Source organism: Carcharodon carcharias, chromosome 11, assembly GCF_017639515.1.
Source record: "Carcharodon carcharias isolate sCarCar2 chromosome 11, sCarCar2.pri, whole genome shotgun sequence".
NCBI classification, from domain to species: Eukaryota; Metazoa; Chordata; class Chondrichthyes; order Lamniformes; family Lamnidae; genus Carcharodon; species Carcharodon carcharias.
The window spans coordinates 38,546,999-38,574,339 of NC_054477.1; the positions used below are offsets into that span (position 1 = coordinate 38,546,999).

The 27,341-nt window shown below is 41.3% G+C and overlaps 1 protein-coding gene across 11 annotated transcripts in view; it reads left to right on the top strand.

The window, feature by feature from the left end:
* The first annotated feature begins 11,863 nt into the window (after window positions 1–11,863).
* Window positions 11,864–27,341, top strand: part of supt20 (SPT20 homolog, SAGA complex component) — a 92,013-nt gene continuing 76,535 nt past the window's right edge. For 8 of the 11 annotated variants that reach the window (XM_041198534.1, XM_041198536.1, XM_041198538.1 and 5 more), the window contains exons 1-7: window positions 11,873–12,022; window positions 20,665–20,751; window positions 22,864–22,899; window positions 23,013–23,071; window positions 23,166–23,232; window positions 24,607–24,733; window positions 24,965–25,068. In XM_041198534.1, coding sequence (XP_041054468.1) covers window positions 20,749–20,751; window positions 22,864–22,899; window positions 23,013–23,071; window positions 23,166–23,232; window positions 24,607–24,733; window positions 24,965–25,068 — 396 coding nt within the window. In that variant the 5' untranslated portion in view covers window positions 11,873–12,022; window positions 20,665–20,748. Of the gene's footprint in view, window positions 12,023–20,664; window positions 20,752–22,863; window positions 22,900–23,012; window positions 23,072–23,165; window positions 23,233–24,606; window positions 24,734–24,964; window positions 25,069–27,341 lie in introns of all 11 variants that reach the window. The other 3 variants (XM_041198532.1, XM_041198533.1, XM_041198535.1) reach the window with 3 other exon arrangements.

The following is a 27,341-nucleotide window of genomic DNA, read 5'->3' on the forward strand; positions in this document are numbered from 1 at the left end:
TGCCGGTGAGCATTTCCAGTGAGCTCCTTGTAGGCAGGCAGCTGCCTCAGGGAGCCGCAGATCTCCACAGAATAAACAAAACAACAAAAATGCTGCAAAATACGTCCATGCAGCACAATCAAGCACCTGAAAGCATACCTCATAAAAAAAACCAGTGCCCAGATATCTCATTTTATTTTATTTCCCCACGGAAATTTCATCCCGCCCTGGATCGAGGTTTGAGCAAAAATGTATAGGCCGCCTGGCCCGTCCATCAACCGTAAAAGTGGAACAGGCCATGAAAAATCACTTTCAACTGCCTCCTCAATGGGTTTAATTGCCCACTTAATTGTCAGTGGGTGCACTTCTGACTGCCGCACTTGCACACCGAGCACAATATCGTGTGAGTGTGCGATGACCTCGGGATGCTCGCCTGACGTCACCTTTGCTATTTCGCGGCCGGACAGGCCAAGCACGCGCCCGCCCGCTGGACATAAAATTCTGGCCACTGTTTTTCCAGCATTTTCTGTTTTTATTTTTTCACTCCCTAGACTTGTTTGAGATGTGAATTTTGTATTTATGTCCTCCAGTCCTCTGATATTATCCAAGTTAAACTGCTTACTTCCTTCCACTTGTCCCATTTTTTCAGACACCAACTGTTGGTAATGATTTAGCTGTTGTAAGTTATAACTTCAAGAGATATATAGAGAAAATGCTGGAAGTACTCAGCAGCTCAGGCAGCACCTTGTGGACAGAGAAACAAAATTAACATTTCAGGTCGTTGACCTTTGATCAGAACTGGAAAAGGTTAGAAAGGTAACAGGTTTTAAGCAAGGACAGAGGCAGGGATAGATGGTGAGGTGATGACAAGAGCAAAAGGAAAGGTCTGTGAAAGAGTGGAAGGTAGGAAAGATTAAATGATTAAAGGGATGTTATTGTAAGGCAAAAGGGGTAGATAATGGGACAAGCAAATAAACAGATCTAGAGGAGATATGAGTGGGAATAACAGAACCATTGCCAGCTGCTGCTGCCCAAAAAAACTGGCAGCAGTGGTCATGTTGAATTCTGTTAAGTCAGGAATACTGTAAAGAGCTGAATCAAAAGATGAGGTGCTGTTCCTCCATCTTCTGATAAACTTTTCCAATGAAGCTTAGGAAGCCAAGAACAGAGATTACAGGGTGGGAGCAGGATGGAGAATTAAAATGACAGGCTGCCAGAAGCTCAAAGTCACACTTGCGGATTGAATGGAGGTTTCTTAAAAAGCAGTCATTCAGTCTGCATTTAGTTTCTCCAATGTAGAGGGACTACATCCTCACTGTATATGAATTAAAAGTACAGGTAAATTGCTGTTTCACCTGTAAAGAGTCTTTGGGGCCCTGGATAGCAGGAAGGGAGGGGGTAAAAGGGCTGATGTTGCATCGGAGAAAGGTAAGGTGAGAAAGGGAAGTGGTGTTTGGAATGATTTGAGGAGTGGACCATGGTGTCATGGAGAGAACAGTACTTTTGAAAGGCTGAAAGTGGAGAGGAGGGGAAAGATGTGTTTGATGGTGGCAAAACTGGCAGAGGATGATCTGCTGAATATGGATGGTGGGCTGGAAGTTAAAATCAAGGGGACCCCATTGTGATTCTAGAAGGGTGGAGAATGAGTGAGATCAATATTCTTCTAAACACATATTTTGTTTCTTTTCTTTTCCCATTACCACCCCATTTTGACCTCTCCCATCATCCCTCATAGTTCAACCTCTCCTTTCATTCTATCCCTTTTGTTCTTTCCTCCCCTCCCTTGTTTCCCTTCCATCTCTACTTCCTTAAAATCTGTCAAGTCTCTAACTTTTTCCCATTCCAATGCAAGGTTTCTTTCTCACCTGAAACTTTGGGCAGGGTTTTCCCGGCCCCAGGGTGACAGGCCTGGAAGTGGGAAGGCCAGGGAAATAGCAGAGAGCAACATGGAGTCAGCTCCCCAACACATTCCCACTGCCGGGGAAGTTTCCCAAAGGTGGTCCAGGATGCAGATTGGCTCCCCATTAAATATCATCTTTATATATAATGACTTGAAGGAGCAGAGGATATACGTGCGAGTGATCCCAAGGATGAGGGATTTTAGCTACAAGGTTAGATTGAAGAAGCTGGGGCTGTTTACCTTGGAGCAAAAGGAGGTAATGGAGAGCTTTGATAGAAGTGTACAAGATTATTACAGGTCTAGATAAGATAGACAAAGGAAAGCTGTTCTCATTAGCTGGTGGGAACATAGTTTTAAAATTTTGGCCAAAAGATATAGGGGGGGATACGAGTAAGAATTTTTCCTTTTTTACACAGCGAGTGCTAATGATCAGGAACTTGCTGCATTATGAGGGTGGTGGAAGCAGAGATGATCAATGATTCCAAAGGAAATTGGATGGGCACTTAAGGGAAATAAACTTGCAGGTCCACCAGTCTAGAGCAGATGAATGGGACTGAATGGTTTGCTCTACAGAGAGCAAGCATGGATTTGATGGTGAAATGGCAAAATGAGCTCCCTCTGTGCCATAATGCTCTGTGACCCTACTATTCTAAAAGACTGAAAGCAGGAAGTCAGTGGTTTCCATTTTGTGGTCATTTTCATCTCAACCCCCCACAAATTATACCAAACAGACCAACTAGCCACATTAAAATTCCTCCTTATGTGTGTCAGAGTATTTGCAGATCCTAAAATGGGTTTTTTGCCCTAATATTCAAATTAAATTTATGCAGCAAGTAGAATTTTTGACTATCGATGAGCACAAAATAAATAAACTATGCCTTTACTTCACTGTGTGTGGATAAATCCTATGCTGTATTAAAATCTGTAAAACTAAAACTCTGCATTAAAAACTTTATTCCTGGCAGAGACAGCAATTCAAGCTGGTTTCTCTTAAATCCACCTGCTCTACGACTTCCACCTAGGCAATTATCCAATGACCAAGCACAAAAGAGAAAAATCTGCCCCAATCTCATGTCTTGCATAAGGCTTTTAAAATTTTACAGCCAGATCCTACAATTCTGTGTTAATAGTCTAAGTTAAGTAACATGTTTATAACAGCAATATCCATACTTCTCAACAATTCAAACCTCGAATCATTTCTAGACAGCACTGGCATTCCAAACCCAAGACAGGATTGAGAAGAGGTCCAATTGTTGGAAATGGGTTCTCCCCTGTAAGAAAGGTATTGATGCAGTGACTCAAATCTCACTTGCAATAAACCCATCACTTAGGCAGAAGGTGTTGCATATGGGAAAGGAACAATGCATTAGTCTTTACTCACTTCTACACTTGAAAGAACCCTCACAGGTAAGAAATACAAAAAACTATTGTGGAATATTTCAGGGAAGGGATTTCACATTGAAAATGTCTTTGGAACAAAATTCCCCTTAATGGAGATTCTACGGCACACTTTCTGCAATAGTTTCTTGTCATGCTATTTCCATAGTGGCTCTCTGGGTTGCCATGCTTTTCTGTCACAATTATGCCAATCTACTGCATTCACCTCTGACTAAGTCCTCTAAGTTTCCAAGTTTCCAAGGTAGATGGTGCTGTTGCATTCTTACCTCCAAGACCTCAGCAGACTCTTCACTCCAACATAGCTGATATTGTTGTCCACAGCACACCTCGAGCTTTTAAAATTGCACGTCAAAAGAAATTTTGATGCTTCAATCAATTTTTTGGATCTCAGAATCCAAGATGAAATTCCAGCCTGTATTCAACTGCCTGAAATCAAGATCAAACATAATAATGTTGTTCATAATCCTCAAACTTTCACTGCGTTAAGAAAATTGAAAAAACCACACAGCAAAATCAAAGTGCAGGCATTCATTATAGGATGACTCATTTATATCATCAAGTGTTTTTAAAAAATAATCACATACGTTGCATTTAAAGAACAGAAACAGACTACTCAGCCAACAGGCCCAATTCTGTGATTGTGTGTAATAGGTAGATTGGTAATTCAGAGAGCCCGCACAGACATGAGGGGCCAAATGGCCTCCTTCTGTGCTGTAACAATTCTGTGATTGTGACTCTGATTCAGTGTTTATGCACCACCAGCCTCCTTTCTTCCTCATGCGTTTGTCAAGCTTCCCCTTAAATGTTATTTGTCTCAACAGCTCCCTGTGGTAGCAATTTGCACATTTTAACCCTCTCTATATAAAGAAGTTTCTCCTGGGTTCCCAATTGGATTTATTAGTGACTACGATATATTTATGGCCCCTAGTTCTGGTGTCATCTACAGTGGGAACATCTTCTCTCCACCTACCCTATCGAGCATTTTCATAATCTTAAAGTTCTCTATCAGGTTATGCCTCAGTCATGTTTTAGGAGAAAAAAGCCCAGTCTGTAAAATCTTTCCTGAAAGGTATAATCTCTCAGCCTTGGTATCAACCTATCTTTTTTGTACCTTCATCAGTGCCTCTATATCTTTTTTATAACATGGAGACTTCAACTATTTAACAGAAAACTGACCATTTTCTTAGGCGGATTTGCTTATTCTCCCGAATACCAGAAGTTCTATGCGAGTTCCTCTGCAGCACAAACACCTGCAATTAGCTTCTATTTGTCTTTTCTGGATTTCCAGCTTTCATTTCCGTAGCAACTTCACCAGAGTCTAACTTCTCAGAAATGATGTTACAGCCAGATAATCCAATTATACCCATTTCTCAGCAAACTAGCTCAGTTTCACTTTGGCCAGGGAAAATCTCAAAAAGAAAACAAGCTTCTTAAAAACTGCAGAGTTCATCACAATAGCTTTTTTTTTGTTTCAATTTTGCTCTTATTTCTTTATACAGTAACGTTACACCATAGATTGTGTATCATATCATTATCAGACATCATAGTTTGTTTTTGCTTTTAGTCGGATATATTTTTCCTGGATTCTTTGGTGATCGTTTTAAATGTTTCTCACATCTGTTCTATTTCTTTCTTTGTCAGTAAATGTTTCCAGTTTTTTTTTTCCATTCTCATCCCTTAAAATCAGCTTTTTTCCAAATTTATTACCTGGGTCTTTGTCTTACTTGTTTTTATTCTGATATAAATTAACCTTTTATACCAAATAAAATGGTAATCAAAAGGAAGGTATTTATGTTAACATGTGTGTCAATCAGTACTTGACCGCAGGACAACACAAGTGCAAACTGATTTAAGGTGACCATAGCAGCTATTACTGTGGTTCCCCTCACTAACAAATCCCCTATCACTATTGTCCTTCTACACTTCTTCCTCGCCCCGAGCAGTTGGACCACCCACAGTGCCATGGCCTTTGCTCTGGTTGGCCTCCACAGAGGAACCGTCATTCTCACCATTTTCCAAGGCCAAAAAACAGTTTGCGATCGATATGCACTCGGGGGGATACCCTCACACCTGCCCGATCCCCTTCTTCTGTCTGGCGGTCACCCATTCCCTCTCTACTTGCACATCCTTAAGCTGCGGGTGACCATGTCCTGAAACGTGCTATCCACAAACATCTGAGCCTAGTGAATGCACCATAGCGCCCCCAGCTGCCGCTCAAGCTCCAAAACCCAGAGCGCGGGTTGCCCCAGTCAGAGGCACCTCCTGCAGATATGGCCATCCAGACCACCAGGTGCATCTAGGATTTTGCACATAGAACAGGATGTGCAAATCACAGGACTGAGCTCCCCAGACATGTCTTAACTAAATAGAATATGGACACTTGCTTTTATTTTACCCTTACTCCTGCTCGAGTATAGACAAGATGCTAGATCCTCTAGGTGCTACTGACTGCCTGTCCCAGGGTCCTCCTCTCGCACTCTCCTCTAGGTGCTGCTGACTGCCTGTCCCAGGGTCCTCCTCTCACACTCTCCTGTGTCCACCCCTGTAAAAAAAAACTCTCTCCCAATTTACTTTCAAGTGCACTATCAAAATCAGATCTGTCTAGCCTGTGGCCCTTCATTCACCTCAACATTCCTGCTGTTACCAGTCTGATCAAGCTTACTTTTCTTCTACCCTTGATGCCCTGGTTCCCCCTATAAGACCCGCATTTTTGTCCCATTAGTCCAAGGGAATGAATACAACAGAAAACTGGCTTAACCACTCAGCACCATAACTGATTGGACCACATAGCACTATCTGGTCCTGCTGCTGTCTGCCAAAACTGCTCAGCGTTTCAGGATCACTCTGGAATGCAACAATAACCCCAGTTTCTGTTCTCTACTGCAAGCCTTCTTCTTTAAACACTCTCCCCATCTCTTCCGTCCTCATCTCCAAAAACAAGTGCGAGGAGCTCATAGACTTCTTTGTCACTATTATTTATATCATCTGATCAACTGCCTCTTCTGATTCCTCCTTTTCCTGGCTCAAATTTCCTTTGAAGTTTTCCCCTGCCCTAACTTTGAACTTGCATCTTTTTCTAGATTCTCTCCTATCTTCATGCCCCCTCCAAACTCATCTTGCCCATGAGGCTCACTTCCTGATCCACCACCCTGTTCCTACTTAACTGCTGACTGCCTAACTTCCATCCTTGCTCCCATGTTAGCTGACATTGTTAATGAAACTCCGCCATTTCCGCCAACTCCAGCATGATGCCACCACCAAATACATCTTCCCTTCACCCCACCCCGGGAAAACCCTGGTCCACTCCTCCATCACGCCCTACACCTCAACCCCCTCCCACAGCACCTTCCTGTGCAACCGCAGAAGATGCAACAACTGCCCCTTTACTTCCCCTCTCCTCACCGTCCAAGGGCCCAAACACTCCTTTCAAGTGAAGCAGAATTTCACTTGCACTTTCATAAATTTAATCTACTGCATTCGTTGCTCCCAATGCGGTTTCCTCTACAGAAACATGATAGGGTCCCCCTTGTCCTCACTTATCACCCCACCAGCCTCCGCATTCAAAGGCTCATCCTCCGCCATTTCCGCCAACTCCAGCTTGATGCCACCACGAAACACATCTTCCCTTCATTCCCCTGGTGGCATTCTGCAGGGATCGTTCCCTCTGGGACACCCTGGTCCACTCCTCCATCACCCCCTGCACCTCAACCCCCCCCCAACTGCAGAAGGTGCAACACCTGCCCCTTTACTTCCCCTCTCCTCACCTTCCAAGGATCCAAACACTCCTTTCAAGTGAAGCAGCATTTCACTTGCACTTCCCGCAATTTAGTCCACTGCATTCGTTGCTCCCAATGAGGTTTCCTCTACATTGGAGAGACCAAACGCAGACTGGGTGACCGCTTTGCAGAACACCTTCGGTCTGTCTGCAAGCATTACCCAGACCTCCTTGTCGCTTGCCATTTCAACACTCCACCCTGCTCTCTTGCCCATATGTCTGTCCTTGGCTTGCTGAATTGTTCCAGTGAAGCTCAACACAAACTGGAGGAACAGCACCTCATCTTCCAACTAGGCACTTTACAGCCTTCCGGACTGAATATTGAGTTCAACAATTTTAGATCATGACCTCTCTCCTCCATCCCCACCCCCTTTCCAATCCCCCCCTTTTTTTTCAATAATTTATATAGATTTTTCTTTTCCCAACTACTTCCATTATTTTTAAATGTATTTTCATCTATTGTTTTATTGCTACCTTTTAGCCTTTTTTGATTCCTTCACCCCACCCCACCCCCACTAGGGCTATCTGTACTTTGATTGTCCTGCTTTCTACCCTTAATTAGCACATTCCTTAGATAATATCACCACCTTCAACACCTCTTTGTCCTTTTGACTGTGACATCTTTCGGCTATCTCCACCTATCACTGGCCCTCTATCCAGCATTACTTGTCCCACCTGCCCCCCAACACACCCCCTTAAACCAGCTTATATTTCACCTCTCTTCTATTTTTACTTAGTTCTGATGAGGGTCATTCATACTCGAAACGTTAACTGTGCTCCTCACTGCAGATGCTGCCAGACCTGCTGAGTTTTTCCAGGTAGTTTTGTTTTTGTTTTGGATTTCCAGCAACCGCAGTTTTTTGCTTTTATCTTTGTTAATGAAACCCTTCCCTTCAAATCTGCCATCGTTATCTCTCCCATCATAAAAAATCAACCCTTCTCCCCCTCCATCCTCACGAAATACTGCCCCATCTCCAACTTCCTTTACTTCTACAGAGTCCTTGAATGTGCCTCTGCTGCTCAAATCTGTGCCTTCTTTACCAGAACTCCATGTTTGAATCTTCCCAAATTTTTGCCCCTGCTACTGTACAAAAATAGCTTTTATCAATGTCACAATCATATAGGATGTTATTTGTGATGATAATAAATTATTCATCCTCCTCATTCTCATCTTGGCTGCAGCCCTTGTTACAGTTGATCACACCATCCTCCTCCAATACCTCTCCATCGTCCAGCTGAGTAGGACTGGACTCAGCTGGTTCCATTTTTATCTAGTCAATCATAGCCAGTGAGTCACCTACAATGGCTTGCAATCCTGCTCCCACACCTGTACATCTATGTCCCCAAGATCTATCATACTGCTCCTCAGCGACATCAACCAAAAGCACGTTAGTTTCCACGTGTATGCTGACAAACCCAGATCTTCCTTAATATTATCATTTGTCTTGACCTCTCCTCCTATCTCTAAATTGAGAGATGGCTTGTCCAATATCCAATACTGGATGGGCAGAAATTTCTTCCAACTAAATATTGCCATTGTCTTTTGTCCCCATCACGAACTCCATTCTCTAGCCACAGACTCCATCCCTCTCCCTGGCAACTATAAGATGCTGAACCAGATGGTTCACAACTTTGGTGGCATAGTTGAGACTGGGATAAGCTTCTGAGCAGACATCTGCACCATCATCACCTATTTCTGCCTCTGTAACATTGCCCAACTCTGCCTCTCCATCATCCACACCTCATTCTTGCTTGTTACCTCTCGACTTGACTATTCCAACACACTCCTGACCAGCCAACCACATTTTATCCTTCACAAACTTGAGATCATCCAAAACTCTGCTGCCTGTGTCCTAACTCGCACCAAGTCCCATTCACCTGTGCTTGCTGACCTACATCGCTTAACTGGGAGCCAACACCTCAATTTTACAATTCTTGCCATTGTTTTCAAGTATCTCCATGAATTCACTCCTCCATACCTCTAATCCATTATGGAGAGGGAGAGGTGGTGGGGTAAATTTTCCCCTTTTTCCTCGCATCTCGGTTGTTCGCAACAAGATATATTTTTTAAAAGGGAGTGAGTGCTGTGATTTTAATGGATAGGCATAAATAGACTTTCTGGTGAGTTTAAATCAAAAGAAAGAATAAATCTTTATTTACACAACACCCGAAATGTAAACACAATGAAAACACTCACTCCCTCAAATACAGAGACACATATGCACAAGAAAAGAAGAATTATAAAGATGAGGTATGCACTTAGATTAAAAGAATAACAAGAAACGAATCACATGTTTCTAATGCGTCCTTTAAGATGAAAGCATTGCAGGCCTGATGGATTCCTTCTTAAGATAAATGGAGATGGAAAGTCTTTGGATATTCAAATGAAGTTGTGGTTGAGCTGCTGTAGAAAAGAGATATTGTCTTGCAAATGGAAATAAATTGCACCCCCTCCCCCCACTACCTGAGTTGACTGTTTAGACAGGGTTCTGTTCTTGCAGGGTAGTGGTCTCTGGGCTTTGTCCCAGACTGACTTGCCTATGGCATAATAAAATGTTATCTGAAGTCGGTTTCAATCATGTGATCACAGAATCAATACTTCTATTATCCACACAGGTGGTATGATGTTAGAAGCCAATGCCATACAATGAGGAATGAATGGCGGGCATTGGCAGCTGCTTGTGATAAGAACAGTTTCTTCATACTTTTTTTTAGGTTTGAGTTTACAGACACTAAGCCTGGGGGACCGTTGTATTTGCGTTTCTGTAAATATCCAGACAATAGGAGTTATAAATTCCATAAGTAGTCTTGCATCATTAATATCTTTTCAAGGGCGGTTCCACCTGGATATTGATATTTTCATGTCTTTCCAGAGACAGGAGTTAGTTCTTGTCTGAGCAGAAATCACAGAGTCATCTGACCCCCTGGACTCCATCTGGGTCAAGGCTGTCCATATTCCATGCTATTATTTCAAAAAGTAAAAATGTCCATCTTCTTTATACGTTCACAGGTATATCACGAGTGTGTAAAATCTCCAACAGTCCTACAACCCTCCAAGGTATCTGCCTTCCTCCAATTCTAGCCTCCTAAGCACCCCAATTTTAATCACTCCATTATTGGTACCTGTGCCTTCAGCCGCCAAGGCCCTAAGTGGTGGAATTTCCTTCCCAAACCTCTCTCCTTATCTTTTCTCTTAAGATGCTCCTTAAAACCTACTTCTTGACCAAGCTTCTGTTTATCCGCCCTTATATCTCCTTGTGGCTTAGTGTCAAGTTTCGTTTGATAACAATCCTGCTGCACTAGGGAATATATAAATGTAAGTAAAAGCAAAATACTGCAGATGCTGAAAATCTGAAATGAAAACAAAAAATGCTGGAAAAACTCAGCAGGTCTGACAGCGATAACGTTTCGAGTCCATGACTCTTCTTCAGATCATTCAGATAAATGTAAGTATTGTTGTTGTTTCACGTGATCAACCATACCAGCTCAAAGAGACATCAAATCAAGGGCTTCCTTCAAGGATTGATTCTAGCACTGCAATTTTTAATCTGTACATTAACAACCTGCCTGCAACCAGACCGAAGGAATTAGTCTATGCTAATAAATGACGGCAGTCCTTATGCTACTAGAGCTAGTGCCTCTTCCACCTGGGAAAGTGCTTAAATAACTTGCTTTTCAATACCAGAAATGCTGAACGTGGCTGCTGCCCATCACTGAAAGAGGCAACTGTGAATTTGCCAGATTTTGTTCCAAATTTGGTAAAAAAAAGTGAGTTGCAATCCATAATGGTTTAATATAAATTGTAATGGAACTAAAATTTCCAAGTGTTAGGCATGCACCAGTCCCCATGGTGTTAAGGCATGAGGTTGTTGAGGTTGCCCACTCAGAGTGAAGCTATACTGAGAGATCCTTTCTGAACAGGATTTCATCGATTGACCTTCGACCTGTCATTTCCAAACCCGTGCACAATAAAGTCATTTTTTTTATTTTAGTGTGAGACTCTGAGTCAAGTCTCTCAGCAGAAAACTTTTTAAGCTTGGTCTTTAGGCCAATGCAATTTTTCTATCCCAGCAACAAAGCCAGGAGCTGGAAACAGAGCTTGCTGTTGGGACTTTCTTTTCAGCTGGGGTCCGGGAGCCTCTAAAGCTTTCTAGGCTGGTGGGTATGAATTTTCCAGGCAGTTGAAAGTTCACGGTTGTCCTTAATTGTTCACTCCTTTATTTGTTGGCTGGGATGGCTGCTCCATTCTCTAATTTTTCTCTCATTCTCAATTCGAGGTTGGGTCGACTCAAGGCTCACTCGCTCTCAGGCTCAGCATTGGCTGCCGGCGGGGTAAAGAAAAACAGGCAGAGCTCTGCAGCAAGCAACGATGTTCGTGAGTGCAGTACACACGCACGACTGTTACATAAATGTTATCTCATCACGCTGCGCCTGCACAAGAGTGCTGCTTGCGAATGCACCGTTCAGTTAAACGGACTCTGTGGCCTCCGAGAATCGATTAATGGAATCCTATCACTTAAAAATCTCCTGGACTGCTTTTAAGAGCCACAAGGAGTTTGAGGGCGAATCTGATAAGTCTCCCTGCCATTCTGGGAGGGTTGGCAAGTACCCTATGTCATGATCAATATACTTAAGCTAATCATGATCAAAATACCATTTTATAAGAAATCCAAGTATACTGCTTGGGCATTCCTTTTTTCCACCCAGTCTTGTTTTCACCTTTCTTTGTAGATGTTAAGATCTGGCTTTGCTGCACCTGGAAACATTCTCCTGCCCTCTGACATGGGATTTCCGGTGCTACAGCCCCGCCCCCTGGTACCGGACCGGAAGTTCGGTCGAACTGAGGGAAAATGGCCACCGGGAAAGAGGTCGATTGGTGATTCTAATAATATTTTTTTAAAAGACACACAGAAACAAGAGGTCGGGCGTTGAGATACCTCCATAAGTGGCTGGCGATGGCACGGGAAGCGGCAAGTCAGCTTTTTTTTTTGTGGCTGTGTTATGGTCGGGATGTGAGAGATCCGGCTGGAGTGGGAGTTGCGCCGAATCCATCCCCTCCCCCGGCCCCAAATTGGGGCAGCGCCAGGGTCCCGGGGAGGCACAGATTACCCCCTGACACCGCCTCTTCTTCAGGATTAAAGCACAGCGATCTCTCCTAGCTCCGCACAGGGCTGATCTCTGCCCGGGGTGGGGAGGGGGTGTAAACGCTCCGCCTGGTCCCAGCTCATCCACCCCGTGGGCTGAGGGAAGGTGGCGCTGGGCTTTGGGTCGGGGTGGGTGGGGAGCAATCGGCTGGTTACTACCATCACTCACACTCTCTCTCTCTCTCTTTTGGGAGGATGTCCCGACATCGGAATTGTATAGCCTACTGATTGTTTCTACTTGGATAATGGCCACTTTACATATTTCACTGCATACATTATTCAACCGGTAAATAATGCAAGCCCCCTGATGTTGTCCAGCAGGTATAAGCACAAGTGTTCTACATCTTGGACTTTAGTTTCGGTCAGTAAAAGAACATAATGCATAGACATCCTATACATCAAATCATCTCATTGAAACATACAAGACTCTGAAGGGGCTCGTCAGGGTAGACTCAGGGGTCTATCCTGGCTGGGGAATGTAGACCACAAGGGCAGTCTCTGAATAAAGGGCAAATCATTTAGGACTGAGATGAGAAACTTCTTTACTCAGAGGATGATGAATCTTTGGAATTCTCTATTCCAGAGGGTTGTGGATGCTGCATCAGTGAATTAGCTTAAAAGCTGAGATGGACAGATTTCAGGGAATTGAAGGATATGGGGAATGGGCAGGAAAGGGGAGTGGAGGGAGAAGAGCAGCCATGATTGTTATGGTCGGGATTTGAAGTGAGGGATTTAGCTGGAGTGGGAGTTGCACCGATTCCCTCCCTCCCCTGCTCCAAATGGGACAGCACCAGGGCCTCGGGGAGGCACAGATTACCCCCGACACGTCAACGGGTTATAAGGTTTACGACTATTTTTGTTAATAAATCACATGACATTATAATGTACAGTGAGTTGTCTCCAGTTCACAGTTAGGTTCTCCTGATAATCAGCTGTAAACTGGGCAAACCTAATCCTCCCATATTTAATGATTTTGTAGGAAAATGATAACCTGTGGAGATTAAGCTACAAAGATGTTTAGCTGTTGAGGGAAATGCAAAGAAACATGTAGCATCTGTGGGTGTTGAAGCTGAAGGAGAAAGAAGTGAGCACAAGACTGCTAAGACTCACTAAGGAGAGAAAAGAATACTGTGGATTTGAGGTAGTGGCACAGATGAAGTCATGACAACATGAGCTATAGCAAAAGGAGAAACTGTAATGTACTCTTTAACTGGTAGAAAAGCATATATCTTGAAGACGAACATAAGCATTATACCATACATGGGAAGATACGAGTAAGGAGCAGGAATAGGCCATTTGGCCCCGCAAGCTTGGTCTACCATTCAATAAGATCATGACTGGTCTGATTGTGGCCTTAACTGCACATTCCATCTTTGACTGCTTTGTTAGTCAAGAATCTACCTCTGCCTTAAAAATATTCAATGACCCACCTCCACTGCTCTCTGGGGAAGAGAGTTCCAAAAACTCATGATCCTCAGAGAGAAAAAAAATCTCATCTCCACCTTAAATGGGAGACCCCTTATTTTTAAACTCTGTCCCTTAGTTCTAGCCCCTCCCACATGGGGAAACACCCTTTCAGCATCCACCCTGTCAAGTCCCCTCAGGATCTAATATGATTTTCCAGGGAAAATATGATCACTTTCTTACTCATCACTGATATCTTTGTGTTTTTTCCTTTTTGGGTGGGTGGTAAGAATCACCAATGGCTGCAGCTGCACTTAAGATGGGATTGCACAGTAAATGTGGCCCTCAGTGGTGGGCTCACTGCTTTCCTCGTCTCTCCTCTTGTTTATTGACCTATCTGTAAACCACCTCTTTTCTCCTTCCTATCCTCCTGATTTTCTGGTTACACGACTCACTGCCTTGCTTCATCTGTTATCTTTTTCACTAAAAATATTTTCAAAGTTTCGTGGTTGCTGTGTGACCAGAAGTCTAATGCGTTTGCTGCTACATTCCCATCTGGAGCCTTGGACCATTGCAAATATTGCTCCTGTCTGCAGAAGCCTCACGCAGAACTGAAAAAAAATCAAAATCTCCAATATGAAAAACACAATTAGTACGAAATGTCTTACTGCTCCTTTACCTACTCAGAGGTATTCTTCTCTTTCCTTCCTGCCATATTGAGCAGCATACCTGGTGATTGGTGTTGTGGGATTAATTTAAACTTTTTCCTCTCAGGAATGGAAGTATGTTAGGACACAGAATCCCAGTTATCAGATTGCTCCTTATGCCATAAACCCTGATCAGTCTCCTTTAATCCAAAACCAATAGAAGTCTTATCAGCAATCTTGCCTCAGCAACAGCATACCATGTGCCACAATTAAGTGGTTTTTACCAGCTGAGAGCAAAAGGTAGTAAAGCTACACCTTTGCTCCAAGTATTGTAGTTCTGGCATGATTTGAACCGCATGGGAAAACCCTGAGGATTGCAAATGGATTGCCATAACTGCTCAGCCACAACTGTCTACTTAAGCCATGTGCAGCTACATATGTAGTCACCTACTTTAAATGGTCTCACAGTGTGACAGTAATCTTTTTGGGATTGTAACTGAATGGAGTCAGCAAGCATGCTTCAACACAGGTAAGCCGCATGGCCATTATGGGGACCAAAACTGTGACCTTGGCATCATGCTCTAACCATCTGAGCTAACCAGCCATCACACAAGGAGGGCTTCCTTCAAACCGGCCCTTATAGCAATCTCGATTAATTAGTTCAAGTCTATTTCATTTGACTGAGAAGAATAAGGGAATGATGTAAGGTATTTAGTTCCAAGTGCTTCCTGTTATCTGAACACTGCACTTAAAAATCATGTACCCTAGACAGATCCCAGGCAAATTTCAAATGCTAACTCCTTGGCGGGTACCTTAGCTGTTGCACACTTGTAGTTGGGGGATGAAGCAGGGGCGTGTGATATTTCTGCCTGTTTCGAGAAGTCATCAAAAATATCAATAAGTTACAGTTACACTCTGAATGAGAAAGTGCTCCAGCAAAGTGTTCCCATGGAATCACTAGCTTAAGGCAGTTATTAACACTTGTATATGCAACATAACAGAATCCAAGACATCACTGAATTAATAACACCTTGTATTCAGCCTGTGAGCTTCTTAACAGAGTAAACAAATAGTTTTTAGTGTTACCAAGTTGCCGACACTTAGAATGGTGGTAAAATTAGCCCTTTTAAAGGGTTTTTTTTAATTAAAGTTCCACTTCTAAAACTGACAAATCCTAATACTGAAGGTTGCTGCCTTGTTTGCAAAATCGGAACCAATGGAAAGAATTTATAGCCCTTTGAATCCATATCAATCACCAGGCTTATGAAAAAAAGATGAAATATCTTTACCAGGAATAACTTTACAGAAAAATAAATTAACAGTCAATCTTAGCTTTGGCTTCTGTACAATGGGACATAATCTCTTACAATAGCTGTTTAAATCGAAACTAAACATTTTGATTCAAAGCTATGAGCTGTGCATTTACTTCTGCCCCAACTATTCTCCAGATTGTTTAAACCAGATGTATCACTACTTTGGAGGACTGATCTTATAAACCTAATCTTTCTGTGGTCTTGCTCTTCCTTATATCTATAATCTCCTCCAGCCCACATGCCTCTGAGATGTCTGCACTCGTCTGTCTGCATTGATTTTAATTTCTCCACCATTGGTGGCCGTGCCTTCAGTCACTTAGGCCCTAAGCTCTGGAATTCCCTCCCTGCATCTTTCTTTCCACCTTTAAAACACTATCTTAAAATCCACCTCTTAGACCAAGCTTTGGGTCATCTGACCTCCTTAATTGGCTCGGTATCATATTTGTTTTATAATGCTCGTGTGAAACACTTTGGGATGTTTCATTATGCTAAAAGGTACAATATAAATACAAATTGTTGTTGATCAATTAACTCCGTCTGCAGAGGTTTAATATTTTCAACAAACAGATATCTTCCATTTTATAAATTTGACAAATGCAGAAGTGGAGGAAGAGAAATTGGTATCCTGTATGAAATGTGCAAAACTGACATGGAGGAGACTTAACAATTCAGACCACGACAAATCTGACAAAGCATTTTGTGATATGACTAAATATATGTATGCATCCCTTGATTCTGATGTGATGATTTTTTTTTACCCACTACTATGAATTGAAAGATTGCTTGTCTGGACCAGGTTCTCTACCTCTCCCACCAACTAAAGATACTTTTGTTTGGGAACCAATTGTAAAGATCTGCACAAGCACCAGACAAAAGATTCTACATGCTATTCCAGGAAAAGTTCCAAACATGATATGCATAGAACATTAAGTGTACTTAATCCCACTTGACATTGTTAATTATTACTGTGTTGAGCAACAGTTCTTTTGTTGCTACCTGTGAGAACTTAATTGAAACTGTAATTGAAAAATTTATCAAATGAAGTAGCCAGGGTGGCTGAGGGGATCAGAGTGTTGTGCACTGCATAGTGCTAGCAGAAGGTTTTTGTTGAGATAATGAATTGCTCTTTTATATAGTGTTTCTGAACCTTGAGAAGCTACTGAGGAGATAGGAACAGGAGTAGCTCACTTAGTCCCTGAGCCATACTGTTAAGAAAATGAAGGGTAGAAATGCGTGATTGGCAAAAACAATTTTATCACTATAAATAACTGGAAACAGTTAGGAAAAGGACTGGTATAAGAGATGGGCGACAAAACAAAGAGACAGCAAGTGAGAATCGTTCAAACCAGATAGGTAGTAGGGAGGCCAGTCTGAAAGCCAGCTCCCAGACAATATAAATCACAAGATAGCGAATAGGTTGGTATAGACAATACCAGAGTGACTTACAAGAACTAGAGACCAGAAATTAGCAGAAGAACATGAAAGGAGGTCAGTCTCTAAGATGTATTTACATGAACACTCAAAACATTCAAAAGTAAGGGCAGGAACAATACGTCCTTCTCAAGAAGAGATAATATAAGTGAAATGAATGGCTCAATGTGAAGGAAATGCTGAAAAGACTAAAAGTGCTTAAAACAAATGAAGTCCTCAGTTATGGATCAGATTTATCACAGGTAGTATGGCCAACATTCTGTAAATTCTGTAATTTGAGTGTGTTACTGGAGACTGAAGAGGTATTAGATGGTAAACAGATTAGTAAATAGGTTTCTGTTATGTCCATGTTCAAAAAGGGAGACAAAACATACAAAGCTACAGACTCATTAACCTACCTTCAGTACGTGTAAGATAATGAAATAAACAATTAGGAGTAAACTTGAGTATACCTGTACAGTAATAACTTTGTTAACAATGGTCAACATGGCTTAAACAGACAGTTGTGGCTGAGCTTTCTCCTCAACTTTCAAAATGTTACAACCCTAGTGGACTGTGGGAAACTTTACAACAAGATTTCAAAAGGGCATTTGATAACATTCTGCACAAATGAATGTTAATTGCAAAAAACAGGGGAATCGACGTAACCAGAGGTATGGATAAAGAATTGATATACAGTTGGAAAGGAACAATGTTTGTTGGAGGAGTTAGTTCTGCGTAGAAGAAAATGCTGGATTGGGTTGCTTAGAGCATGGCTTTGGAATAACTGTATCTGGCATGCTATATAGCCTACTGGCTGTGGTACTGAACTAGAAACTTAGAGCTTGAGAGTTCCATCCTTGGAAAGCTGTGAAATTGAACTTAATAAATGTAGTTACTTGTAGACTGGTACTAGAAAATGACCATGAAAATTGCTAGATTGTCATAAAATTCCAGCTGGTTCTCTTAATTTCCTTCAGGGAGGGAGCCTGTCACCTTTCCTGGACTACCCAATATGTATTCCTATCCCGTGCTACAAAGTTGGCTCTTTCTGCCCTAAGGGCAGCTAGAGATGGCAGTAAATGCTTCCTTGCAAATGGCACCTAATCTCAAGAACAAATGTAAAGGACCTGGACAGAGAAACCCAGTGGCCATATTTGCAAATGATACAAAAGTAGGAGTGTTTATGCATTTGGAGAAAGCAGCTCAAAAATTATACAATGTGTTGGACATAGTATATATAACAAGGTTACATGGCAAATGAAATTTAATATAAACAAATATAAAGCACTACATATATGAAGAAAAAAATAAGTAACAGATGTGCTCCAAGGATGATATTGAAAAAGCTAAGGATGAAGCCAAAAGAAATTTAAGAGTTTTAGTAGACCCTAGACTGAGTATGTATAACCAATTCAAAAAAGCAATCAATAAAGGCAGTAGAAAATGAAACAATTATGGGAAGACATTGTCAAACTGGCTGGACTGCACCTCGAGTATTCATTCCTCTTTTAGTGACCTAAATGTAAAGGAAACACTTAGGCTGTGGAGGTAATGCCATAGGCTGATTCCTAGGGCTGGGTTTTCAAGGAGTTGAGAAGACTCTGTGTACCTTTAAAAAGGTGGGTGGGACTCAGATGCAGATGTACTGCCCCCATTTCTGACAGATCAAATTTTTGCCAGTGGGGGAAAGGGGGCAGGGTGTGATTCACACAAGAGGGAAACCTGAACTCAGCAGAGCCATTTGAATAATGCTGAGTTCAAACAGTCCCCATTTTGGTTTAATCTACAGTTTTGAAATCACAAATTGAAGGAGTAGATGTAAAGACTCCTGAAGGGCAAATAAGATTTGTATAACTGTCATGATCTAAACAGTTTTTTAAATCCCTGGTCTTTAAACTTTAAAATAAGACTGTGGTTGTTACAGAAAGTTTTAAAAAATCCCTCTGCTGGACTGCTTTGATTAACAGGCTCTCTGCTGCAGGTTAAAAAAAGTAGCATCTGTTCCTGCAGTTTCAGTAGGGTTCATTGTTGATATTTCTTCAATGACTATTATTATGTGATTATGAATGCTTGGCTGACTTTCAAAAGTTACATTTGTCCCTGCAGAGGTTCCTGAGTCAGTTTGATTGACAGTTTAAAGAGGCTATTAAAGGATTAGCTGTCTTTGATGTGAGGTCTGAATAGAAGTTTATTTTGTTAAGAGCTTAACCACTTGAAGTTTAAAAGATTGATTGGATTTTATGAGTGGGAGATTTTTCACTATCGGGTTTGTAGTTCTGAAGAAGAGCCATACGGACTCAAAATGTCAACTCTGTTTCTCTCTCCGCAGATACTGTCAGACCTGCTGAGTATTTCCAGCATTTTCTGTTTTTGTTTCAGATTTCCAGCATCAGCAGTATTTTGCTTTTATCTTTATGTAGGAGTGAGAACTGTATTAGATTGTTAGAAATTTATTCTTTTTATCCCCATGTGGCTCCTGAGGTCTGCCATGGTGGATACTGGGTGAGTGGCTATGGAGGTAGCATGGAGGGTAGGTGGGGCCATGGGGGAGGTGGATGGGGATATGAGTCGGCATGGAGGGTATGAGGGCCATGGAGTGGGTTAGGGGCATGAGGTAACACGGAAGGTATGATGGGTCATTGGGGTGGATGAGAGGCAAGGCCTATAGTGCCTAATAACTGGGACTAAGCTACGGAGAACCAAGGCGGCCTTCTAACCAGCCCATCTTGGCACTTGCCTACAAACTACCCCCCCACCCCCACCCCGGCACGCCCAATAGTTCTGCTTGCAGGGTTAGCAGGCCCAACTTCATCCTGCTCCCACCACCGTCAACCCCCACCCCGAATGAAAGTTGCATATTCCAGATGAGATAATCTAGGGAATGGATAAGATAAAGCTGCAATATTACCTTAGGTTAAATAGCAAGAGGGACATTGATTCAGACTAGTAAATGAAGAAATTCTTCTTGCATAGACTAATCAAAAAAGCAATTGGATATTGAATTGGAGTAGCTTTAAGACCTTTTTTGGTGTATAAACTCGATTATGACTTCCGGCTACTGGAGATTCACCCAATCCCCATTAAGGGATTCTTGGTGGACACACATAGTGGATTGCTGCCATGATGTCACAGGCATTCACTCTCACCTGGAATTCAGATCTTCAGCCTATATTTGGATGAAAGATATAATAAGATAGGTGGCAGAATGCCCTGGCAGAACCCAGTATTGTAATTAAGGTATTGGTTAGTAAGTGCCATTTGATAGTGCCACTGATGTCCGCTATAAAAATTCCAAATGACCAATTCACCATATAAGAAGTCCCAACGTCGGTAGTACCACTGGCAGGTGCAGACAAGGCAAAGGAGGTGCTTTTACACATGAAGGTTAAATCAGCAGATGAATTAAGCGGTCCTGTTCTGGAATACTGGCAAAGTACAGGCTGAAGTGTTACCTATAGAATGATGTGCAGGAGCCTGAGGAGGGCAGAAAAATACATTTTAAACTGTAACTTTTAAATACTCTTCATGAAAACATAACTAGTAATTCACCCATTTAGAATATAAATAATTGATCTTATTCATCCTTTTGGACATTTCATTATGTTAAAGGTGCTACATCAATGTGGGTTGTTGTTGTTTTAATGCTTTGTGAAAGTCCTGCAAAACAATGAACTAATTTTGCTTTCAACAGAGTTCGAAGTTTGTTGGAGAGTCATGACTTTATGCCTGTATTCATGATTTCAGTTCTGATACCTGAGGCCTGATTCCTTTCATAATGGTAAGTTTTGTGCAGTTGAACAGTTTCCCTGTTACTTGTGAATTGAAGTAGTAGTTAATTGACAACCATTTGTGGATTGCCAACGTCTTTAAAGTTAGTTATGAGAAAGAAACTCATGTTGTAGAAAGTTATCAAGCATTGTACGACACTTTTAACTAATTTTTAAGCTGGGTAACACCATGATTAGAATGTTGAATGTTGTCTTTTACAACAAAAAAAGATAAAATGGAAATTTAATATCTGGTCTTAAGCTTCAAAAATTTTCGGCATGATCGGACTTTGGATGTGAGTGGCTACTTTGCTAGGAGGCAGAAGGATGTGGAAATATTAGTTTTAAATTGTATTTTTTAAAAGCAATTGCGTGACACAGTCACACAAGCCAGTCTTTCACCTCTGCATTTATCTTCAGTTCCAGTACAGATTGACAAGATGAAAGTCTGCTGGTTGTAGGGTTTGTGAAATAGTTTTGGTAAACCTTAGCTCAGTTCCAAGGGGATATGTTTCTACTGCAGAAAACTGTCCAAAATTGGAACCAAAGTACTAGTCTAACACAACGACTAATGTGCAAAATGGAAAAGGCTGTATTGGTACTTAGTTGGCGTTGAAGCTAAGGTATATGATTGTGCCAGTAAAGACAAGCTTAACCCTGCTTTTAAAGGTGGGATACCTGGTTGTGCTTGATGCTGGCTTGTGCATTCGAAGTGAGCTTTGGTTCCATTTCCCAATATGGCCATCCTTTATGTTCGTGGGTGGAAAGATTCACATAGTTAAGCACCAAATATTCACCCTGTTTTACTTTGTTAAGGCAGGCGTGAGATGTTATCTTTCTACCACATTTCTCAATCCCTCCTTTGCCTCTTTATTGCTAGGTTGCTTTCTTGGGTGAGCTGCAATTTTCTCAAGCTAAACATTGGGAAGACCTGGGCCTCCTGCCCTCGCCACACACTCTATTACAATGCCACTCTCAAGCAGCCTCTGTGTCCTATTTCATGAAGCTAAGACAGCTTACTTCCACTTCTAACATTGCTCACTCTGCCCCAATTAGACCATCGGTGCCTTTGCCTTCACATTCAACTGTTCCAATGATCTCCTCCCACCATCCACCCTCTACTTTCCATTAACTTCAGATCATCCAGAACTTTCCTTTAGGACCATCCTCTCTTTAAAACCCACCTCTTTTACCAAGCCTTTCATCATCATTGGCAATATCTCCTTTTTGGTTTGTGTCCAGTTTTTTTGGTGGCAATTAGATACATTTGCTTGAAAGCATGTTAAGCCATGTTGTGCATCTGTATGTGGCATGTTATATCTTCATATATAACATATAGCTTTCATATTCAAATTGGCATGGCACTATATCTGCATCAGGTAATAAGTTGGGTTTTGATGATGGTGACTTGGATATGCTAATTTATGACTCAGCAGTGTTCTATTGTGAACTTGGTAATTAAGATTTAAAAAAATAAATTCTGATTCTGCAACCTTGCCCTGATTTGTAGAAAATCTATTATCACACCTGCTTCAAGTGATTTAGTTCCCAGTTGCTAAAAGAGGAAATATTTTCACTGAACTGAATACTCATCCCCTCACTCAGATTCTTATAATTACTTGTTTATACAGATATACTTTTAACAATTTAAAACCTGACATCATATTTCTGAAAATAAACATTTTGGGTTAAGTCATGCATTGGTCCTGCTGAAAACCGGATCACCCATGGTCTTTATAATGTTGCCATTTGGATTCATTCAGGTATAACTGGTAATTGACTTGAAGCAATTATTTCCTTGATTGCAACCAATGAATCACTTGTAAAATTGGTGCTTCCTGCATATGCAAGAAGAATTTTGTGAGGGTTTGGGAGGAAAGCAAGCAAGTTGTGGATTTGAATTCCCTATTTTGGATGATTATATTTAAACAGCATAAATAACCTACTCTTTGGATTATTTTCTTGGAGGTTCCATTTAAAGTAATGCATCCATCATTGGGACAGCCATAAAATTGGCATCCACAGGTATATAAGGTGGGAAGTTCGAGAAAAATTCCAAAACTATGGGTTTCAGGTTGCTTAGTATCTTTAGAATTCCTTAGTAAAATCTTTTTTTTCTGCAGTATCACGCTTTGGAGTATGCGTTGGACCGCGCAGAGGTGAGTCATCTATAGCAACACATCTATTCTGCTGTGTAGCATTGCACTACAACTCTTATTTAAACCTGTTACTCAGTTATTCAGCATGCATAATGATTTGTGTTTTTTTGTAGTACATAATTGGATGTGCCAGGCAACGACCTCCAAAAAGAAGGCATTCATCTAGTGGAAGGTGGTGCTCCGTAATTAAAATATTTCAAAGTTAAATGTATATTGTTGACTTACAAAACTTCAAAAACATTGAATGTTAAAACTTATTATTTTAGGAAATCTGTACATCAGAAACTGTATGACTTGTACATGGAAGAATGTGAAAAAGAACCAGAGCTGAAGGTATGCACACTTCATGCACTAATCCATAGTTCCTCGGGCTGCTTGAAAAGTTATAGGAAGACATTTTTAAAATCATTAAGAATTAAAATTCATATCTTATTTGCCAATTGGACAGAAAAATAAAAGTTTAGTAAATGATAGTCCACAAGTAGAAGAAGCGGATATTAGATCTAGCTTCTCTTTTATTTTTGGTTCTACCTTAATGATTTCACTGGCCTGACTTTCCAAATGCCTACATAAAATCCTAAATGTAACTCCATTTTTGAAATGGTTAAACCCATGTTTGGACCTTGTTAAAAGCCTTATGAACCCTGAAAACATTGTTCCATTTTAGTTGATTAAGATGGGGACTATTAGGCCCTCAAATGGCTTCATGAGTGGCTGCTTTGAATAAATGAAGCCATATCGATTGACAAGCTCTCCGGCTCAATTCCTGGTCTGTTCTTTGTTAGCTGACCTTAATTGTTTGGGATTCTGCTTTTGGCCACAATGCTTTTGTGTCAGAAAGGCTAAAATCAGCAAGATTTCCAGTCCTGATTCTTATCTGGGGACCTCTGTTAAACGTACATGCAGAGATTTTGAGGCAAGGATAGCATTGTGCTGTGGTTAGAAGGGTTAACTTATGAGGGCAGGTTGCATAGCCCAATCTTATATTTGCTTGAGTATAAAAGATTAAGAAGTAGTCTAATTGAGGTGTTTAAGATGATTAAAAGATTTGATAGGATGAACAGTGAGAAGTTATATCTTTTCATGGGGGAATCCAGAAAAGGGGAACAGAAATTAGACCTAAGCTTTTCAGGGGTGATTCAGGAAGGACTTCACAAAGGGTAGAGAAATCTAGAACTCCCAAACAGTTATCAGGTTAAAGTAATTGCAAATTTCAAAACTGAAGTTAATACATTTTGTTTGGCAAGGGTATTAAGGGATATGGAACCAAGGAATGTTAATGGAGTTAAGATACAGATCAGTCCTGGACTAATTGAACAGGCTTGAGGGGTTGAAAGCTGACTCCTGTTGTCAAGGCTCATGGAAAGAATGACCAAGACAAGGCATTAATGATTGCTTGAACACTGCTTCACCAGGTGTCAATGTATTAAGGAGAGGAGAATTGGTGAAGAAAATTTATAAGGAGGAAAAACTGGTTGAGTGATATGACAGTTGCAAAAAATTTTCCTGTTACTCTTTGTTCCTTTGGTTATTTTAATGCCCTTATAAAATAGCACAGCTAATAAGTGCAATATTTATAGATAGCTACATCACTTTTGTAAAGGTTGTATTAATAACATAACTTAATGCAAGTAGTGAAAATCAGATTTTTGCCATGGAGCTGAATTTGATATTTGCATAAAATGTACATTTCTGATTAATTCCCAGAAATTAAGGCGAAATGTTAACCTGCTGGAGAAACTGGTTATGCAAGAAAGAGTGTCATGTCTTGTGATAAATCTGTATCCTGGAAATGAAGGTTACTCGCTGATGCTTCGAGGGAAAAATGGATCAGGTACCATTGTTTAATATCTGTAGACTATTAACATTTGTGGACTATTGATTATAAGTGCTTTACAAATTATCCCTGCAATTTTATTATTGCAAACACTGCCTTTCATCTGGTTTCTTGCAGATATAGTAAAATATCTAGGGTGCAGTTGGTAGAGCATATTCCATTATCTGTGTGTTGAGTTGCAAATTTTTTAACATTGCAATTCATTTTTTTAAATCTTACTAACTTCAGATTCGGAAACAATCCGGTTGCCTTATGAGGAGGGAGAGTTGCTGGAATACTTGGATGCAGAGGAGCTACCACCGATTCTTGTAGATCTTTTGGAAAAATCTCAGGTGAGTGAAAATATGTACGAGAGAAACTACATGATCAAAATAACGCCAGTGTATTTCTTGGAGGAGGGATGTTAGAAAGTTCCCTTTTACACTGAACAAAAAAAAACTTGGGTCTTGTGGGGTAGGTGCTTCTGCTTGTACCATATATGGTTTTGGTAGCAGTTTGGGAATGTATCTTGGTTGGGAGGTGGTGGGTGGTGCCTACCCAGGGTACCTGGGGAATCCCATCAGATAGATATCTGATTGGCTGAAGTGTCAGTTCCATTCTGGGGCTACAATCGATCCCAAAAGAGGAGGAACATTACAAGGTTAAAATTTTGGATTCTGATCCTTTTTTGGTCCAAGCAATCTCTTGCTTCCCCTCTTGGAACGGCAGGATGAGGCACTAAAATTTAAATGACTTCATTCCCTGGGCTTTTGATGGAGTCAAAGTCAGGGAAAAGCAGCTGACCGAAGCTCTCCCTTAATGAATATCTGATGGCACAATTGCACTGCAGAGTATTTCCCCTTCCCTGCAGTTTTTTTTATTGTGGTTTTCAACTGGCATATTATGTGCTTCGTACTTTAGATGTGAAATCAATATCATTTTTTATGTTCCTTAGACAATGTAGTCCCAACTTTGGAAATGATCCTTGACAAAATTTACCAAATGTGAATATCCAAAAACATGGCAAACCTACCAACTCAATGTAATAACTGAGTGATAATTAAAGTGGCCAGCATTAGGGAAGGAATAACTCTCAGGCCTTTTATCTACATTATTTTATCTTTTACTAGTTCATTTCCTGTACCTTTGCCCAGAGCCAAATTCAATATTTTTGCAGTTATTTGCAATGTAATATAAGGAACCAGATGGCTACATGGAAGACTTTTTTTTATTTGTATATATTTTTACAAATTCTGCTCCCAGTTCCACAAGCTTCATCGATATCTTGTGGTCAGTCATGGCCCCTTCCAGCTGTCCCACCCTTGGCACTCAGTCTCCTGTGGCCATTTGACCATGTCCCTTATTTCCGTGAGTGACAATCTACCTCCACTCTGTGGGCAGCATTTAACCAGGCACCAGAGTTCCCGCTCCTCACACATCCCTGGCTATAAAGTAATGGGGGTGGGGTGGTAGCCCTGGAGAAGAACAGTTTCCTTGCAGCCATTAAACAGCTGATTGGTTGTTCATAGACTGGAGATGGGATTACTGCTCCTCAGGAAGAGGAAGTGCTGTATCCAAGAGCCGTTCACCAATTGGGTGGTGACCATTGCTGGTACTTTACTCAAGCGATGAGGAAGCACGCAGCACTGAATTCAGGATTTGAGGTGGAATTTGAGGAGGCCACGCCAGGACCAAGTTGGCAAACCCTGTTGAGAGAGGTGGTGCGGCAGGCCGAAAGAGCAGGAGTAGGGAAACCTGGTTGGGGGTGATTACAACTTGAGCTCTGGGGACCCATATAAGAAAGGAGTCCTCCGTTTCCCCCATGTCCCTGCACCTGCACCCAGCTCACTGATGGATGGGCCACCAGGCAACCTATCCCCCGCACCCCCATCACCATCTTCCCTCCCTTTGAGCCACGCCAATGGTATAATTGCAGTGGGGACAGGGGTGGGCGGATAGCCAGTGAACAGGCCTCCCACTGGACTTCCCTTGCATGGTGGGGTGGGGGAGGTGTTAAATCCAGCCCATATTTCAGCTCATGCCTCAAACAAGTACTAATCCCACAGCCAAGCCTCAACATTTCTTGGAGTGAATATAGATACAGGGTTCTCCTTTCCCAATTCCCTTACTGAAGCATAAATGTGTTATAAAATTACATGATACAGTTAAAATAATTATAAACGTGTAATTATAAATATTGCAATATTTCTAAATGCAAAAGCATTGTAAATGTAATTTTTATGTAGATAAGAGTTTTGTTCAAGTGTTCACGGATAAAAAAACACAAGGGAGACAGAAATCAAGAAACTATAGGCCAGTTAACTATGCATGTACCATTGGGAAAGTGCGAGAATCCATTATTAAAGAAGTAGGAGCAGGACATTTAGGAAATCATTGTACAATCAGACAGAGTCAACATGGTTGTGTGAAAGGGAAATAGTGTCTAACAAATTTATTAGAGTTCTTTGAGGATATAATAGACAAGGTGGATAAAGGGGAATAAGTATATTTATTGTATTTGGAATTCCAAAAGGCATTTGATTTGGCCTCCTTACTTAAGGAGGGACATACTTGCATTGGAAGCAGTCCATAGAAGGTTCACTAGGCTGGTTCCTGTGATGAGGAA